Genomic DNA, 4,435 nt, shown 5'->3' with positions numbered 1-4,435 from the left:
CCTGTGGGAACCTCTCCCAGTGCAGCAGGGAGGGTAAAGGCTTCTTCCCTGCTACAAAACAGTCACGGGATGCCCCAGGCCACCAAAAATGCTTTTCTCCTGCAATTTAAAAGCCCTTTGAGATTTCATGCAAGAAAACAAGCTGCTGAGGGCACAGAGCAGCAGTGGCTGTGCAGACAGCTCGTGCCACTGCTGCCCACAGCTCCATCTCAGCACAGGCTCTACTTCAGCAGGACTGCTCCCCTGGCTTCCCCCAAAAATAGGGACAAAAATGGGATTCAACCCCATTGCTGCTCCTGCAAAACACAGAGTGTGTTTTCTCCCCCAAGAGGGGAAAAGAGGGACAGGGAAGGTGTTGGGAGTTGACCAGCAGGATCTGTGCTAGAATTGAGCACAGGTTTGAAGTTTTAGGGTAGCAGCAACTGTGAGCCTTTGGCAGCAGCCAGGGTGACACCTCAGAGCCCTCACAGGCAGGGAACACTCAGGTACCTGCCAGGGGCTTTTCCGTGGCTGACAGGACTGCTCAGCACCAGGGAGGGCAGACACAGCTTCTCCCTCACTCCTGGGAGGGCAGCTTTCTACTTGCTGTTCTGGCATCACTTTGCATTCACTCCCCACTCCAAAGCCTCTGATTTCCAGTCCAAATCAATCCACATCCCAAACAATCCACATCCACACACTGATGTTTGTTTGGTTTTCTTTCTCAAACCCCCGTGTCTGCCCCAGAAAAAGGCAGCTCTCACGGGCACTGTCACCACAGTGTGGCGTGGAATAAATAAAGCCTGAGTCAGGGATTTTTCAAAGTTTTATTAAACCACAGTAAAAAAGGAGCAGTAACAAACTATCTCTCATGGGTAACAGTAACAAACCACCTTGGTTCAGCTCAGTGCACTGAATCAGGAGCAGCACCAAGTGCTGGACCTCAGCTCTCTGTAAAGGAGAGCAGGATCCAGAGGTTCACACACCTTTGCAGGTGCAGAGGCTTGAACTCCCTGGGGAGAAGTGGCTCATGCTCAGACCAAATTTTGCTTTTCAAGATGAAGCAAAGGCTTCAATTGCTTTGCTGGCTCTCCCTGAGCTCAGAAAGAACATCATGGTCACCTCCAGAACAGCCTCCTGGTGTCTCTTTTGGTTTATTCCCATGCAATCAGGATGTCCTCTTTGCAGACACTGCTGTCTCTAGCTGCTGTGGAGCGGCTTGGCATACACAGGCTCCATGAGGTGGTAAATCAGGAACAGGAACAGGCACCCCAGGAAGACCAGGCTCATCACAGCCAGGAGGATGAAGCGGCCAATGAGGAAGGTGTCCACAATCTGCAGGGAAGAGAAACACAAAGATCCCAGCACGTCACAGCCCCAGCCTGCTCCAGGAGCCTGGAGGGAGCACACCACGTCCTGGAAAAAGGAACTCTGGGGCTCCCCCAGATTCCTCTCCTTGCTTTTCATCCCTGGGATGCACAGTGTGCGACAAATGAGAACAAGAATCCCTGCAAAAAGCACTGGGAATGTTAATGTGGAGCAGCACAGTTCTGGGCACAGGGAAGAGACAGCAGTCAAGCCCTGAAGCAGTTCTCCCCAGCCCTGATTCCCTTTCAGAAGGGAGATAGCAGGAAAAGAAAAAAATAACAATTAAAAAAAAAGCTACGGTAGCTAGGCAAGACAAAGAGAGGCCCACGGCGAGGAGGATGTTTATGAAATCCCCTCTCTGCTCCCCAGACCCCCCAGAGCTCTGCTCAGCCCCAGCTCAGCTTTATCCATCGCATTAGCTCAGCCCTGGTGCTCCTGCAGAGAGTCTCTGGTGAGCCAAGTGCTGGCTCCTTCTGCACGTTTCACTTTTTAATTAGCCAATTAGCAGAGTTTTGGTGCAGAAAGCCCAGGTCATGTATTATTGATAGGCAGGGCAGGTCCAGTCCAATTGAAGATCTGTACAAAAATAAGCTTTCCAATTCCATTTGCCTCCCAGGCAACAAACACGCACTGGGCTGCCCTTCATCTCACTCCTAACCCTCACACGAGCAGGTCAGGTGTGACATGGAGAAGAAAAGAACATTACAGGTATCTTTTAGTAGGGATTTACACAGAACAAGAAGCAGAAGAGCAATAATTAACATGCATTAATAATAGAACAGAGGAAATGGCACCTGAAAGGCCACAAAACTTTGTGTATTCAAAGGCCAAAGAGCTCTGGGAGAGCTCAAGGTGGCAGCTCAGACAGCCTGATCCAAAAGCTGGGGGAGATCCCTGTGCCTGACAATGCAAATGGTTTCGTGCTCAAGAGCAGCAAGAACCTACAAGAGAGCTGAAGAGCTGTTCTTGGGCTTTAATCAGAAACCAGAGCTGGGGGAAAGGTGAGAGGCTGCAGAACTGGAAGGAGAACGATAAGGAAAGGGAATGGCAGAGAGGGAGCAGAGGCTGCTGGAGCCGGGAGGGACCAAAGCAGGACGGCAATCCCTGCACAGAGCCCCTGGGGCCGGGAGGAGGCGAGCCAAACCCCATGGGTCAGGCGGAGCAGCGCGTAAATCCGCAATTTAGTCACAGAAATTAACAATTACCGGCCCCACGAGCGACACAGCCTGTGCCAGCGGGAGACTGCCGGGGAGGAGAGCACAAAGGCGGCACGGGGCAAACTCCGGGGCACCGGGGACGGTACCGGGGCTCCCTCTGAGCTAAGAGCCCATTCCCGGGGCCTCGGGGCATCCTGCGGCCCATCCCGGGGTAAGAACCGTCCCCAGGGCTTCAGGACGGCCGCAGGGGTCCCCTGGCTCGGAGACCCGCCGGGGGCCATGCCCAAGGAAAGGCCCGGCCCCGGGGCTCGGGGCACCGCCGGGTGCCGCCCGTCCCGCCCGGCCGGCCTCACCTCCTCAGCGCCGGCGGCGGCCGGACTCTCGCCCTCCCGGGGGAACAGCAGCAGCGCGGCCGTGAGCGCGGCGGCTCCGAGCGCCACCGGCACCGCGGCGACCCTGCGGCGAGAGCGGAGAGCGGCGGGGCGAGCTCAGCACCGGCGGGCCCGGACCCCGCGCTCACCGGGCCCGGGCCCGCCTTGTCCCCGTTCCCGTCCCCATCCCCATCCCCGTCCCCGCGCTCACCGGTCCTGCCCCGGCCCCGGCCCCGTCCCCGCGCTCACCGGGCCGGGCCGATCCCGCCCCGTCCCCGTCACCAACCCCATCCCCGCGCTCACCGGGCCGGTCCCGTCCCCGTCCCCGCGCTCACCGGGCCCGGTCCCGCCTTGTCCCCGTTCCCGTTCCCGTCCCCATCCCCGTCCCCGTGCTCACCGATCCTGCCCCGGCCCTGTCCCCGTGCCCGCGCTCACCGGGCCGGGCCGATCCCGCCCCGTCCCCATCACCAACCCCATCCCCGCGCTCACCCGTCCCGCCCCGACCCAGGCCCCATCCCCATCCCGCGGTCACCGGGCCCGGTCCCATCCCCATACCGCGCTCACCGGGGCCGGTACCATCCCCATCCCGCGTTCCCCGGGCCGGTCCCGCCCCGTCCCCGCGCTCACCGGGCCGGTCCCATCCCTATCCCGCGCTCACCGGGCCGGTCCCGCCCCGTCCCCGCGCTCACCGGGCCGGTCCCGCCCCGTCCCCGCGCTCACCGGGCGCGGCCGGCGCGGCCCAGCGCCATCAGGAGCAGCAGCGCCATGGCCCAGAGCAGCAGCAGCGCCAGCACCCCCGGCCCCACGCCCAGCGCGCCCGCCATGCCGCCCCGCGCCGCCGCTTCTGCCTAGCAACCGCGCCGCCCCGGCCAATCAGCGCTGCCCGCAGCGCCGCCCGCGCTGTCTATTGGCTAAGGGGCGGAGGGAGGGGGCGCGGACCCCGCTTTCCGTGCCCCGCCTGGCGCTCGCTCGGTGCTTCCCATTGGCTGAGGATGGAGGGATGGGCGGGGCTTCTCGCGCGCCGCCGGAGGCGGGGGCGCGCCTGGATGGGGGGGGCGAGTGCCCGATCCCGATCCCGATCCCGATCCCGATCCCGATCCCGGTGCCGGTCCCGATCCCGATCCCGATCCCGATCCCGATCCCGATCCCGATCCCGGTGCCGGTGCCGATCCCGATCCCGATCCCGATCCCGATCCCGATCCCGATCCCGATTCCGGTCCTGATCCCGATCCCGGTCCCGATCCCGATCCCGGTGCCGGTGCCGACCCCTATCCCAGCCCCATCCCGGCCCCAGTCCTATTGAACCCCAGCCTTACTGACCCGGTCCGTGCTGATTCCCGGCCCTCCTGGCCTCATGGGATCCCCAGGATCCCGCTCCAGCCGCTCCCCATCCCGCAGCCTTGGACCCCTTCCCAGCGCTCGCAGCTGCTCCCGGTGGAACGGGAATTTCGCTCCGCTCCCCTCCCGGTGCAGGCGGATCGGTGCTTCATTACCTCGCCTTGGCCGGCGCCACCCAGCTCCTGCCCACCTGCTGCAGGGAGCACCTCTGAACACACTTTC

The 4,435-nt window shown here is 61.8% G+C and overlaps 1 protein-coding gene across 1 annotated transcript; it reads right to left on the bottom strand.

Annotated features, from left to right (window-relative positions):
* Nucleotides 1-792: 792 nt before the first annotated feature.
* On the bottom strand, nt 793-3,699 carry TMEM218 (transmembrane protein 218). The gene is made up of 3 exons (XM_053997063.1): nt 3,596-3,699; nt 2,858-2,960; nt 793-1,314 (listed from the first exon to the last, which is right to left on the bottom strand). Exons 1-3 carry the CDS (start codon nt 3,697-3,699, stop codon nt 1,180-1,182), a joined length of 342 nt encoding a protein of 113 aa, XP_053853038.1. The 3' UTR covers nt 793-1,179.
* Between the last annotated feature and the right edge of the window lie 736 nt (nt 3,700-4,435).

The sequence above is a fragment of the Vidua macroura genome, chromosome 22 (genome assembly GCF_024509145.1).
Source record: "Vidua macroura isolate BioBank_ID:100142 chromosome 22, ASM2450914v1, whole genome shotgun sequence".
Lineage (NCBI taxonomy): Eukaryota > Metazoa > Chordata > Aves > Passeriformes > Viduidae > Vidua > Vidua macroura.
Note: the sequence above shows the minus strand (reverse complement) of the source record. Positions and strands in the feature narration are given on the sequence as shown.

What these genes read in the sequence shown, in the direction of transcription:
- TMEM218 (XM_053997063.1), bottom strand. Translation starts at nt 3,699, where the DNA reads ATGGCGGGCGCGCTGGGCGTGGGGCCGGGGGTGCTGGCGCTGCTGCTG. An exon ending in GGCCGCGCCGGCCGCGCCCG is followed by an intron (nt 2,961 to 3,595) that starts GTGAGCGCGGGG and finishes CTCTCGCCGCAG; the next exon opens with GGTCGCCGCGGTGCCGGTGG. An exon ending in CCGCCGCCGGCGCTGAGGAG is followed by an intron (nt 1,315 to 2,857) that starts GTGAGGCCGGCC and finishes TCTTCCCTGCAG; the next exon opens with ATTGTGGACACCTTCCTCAT.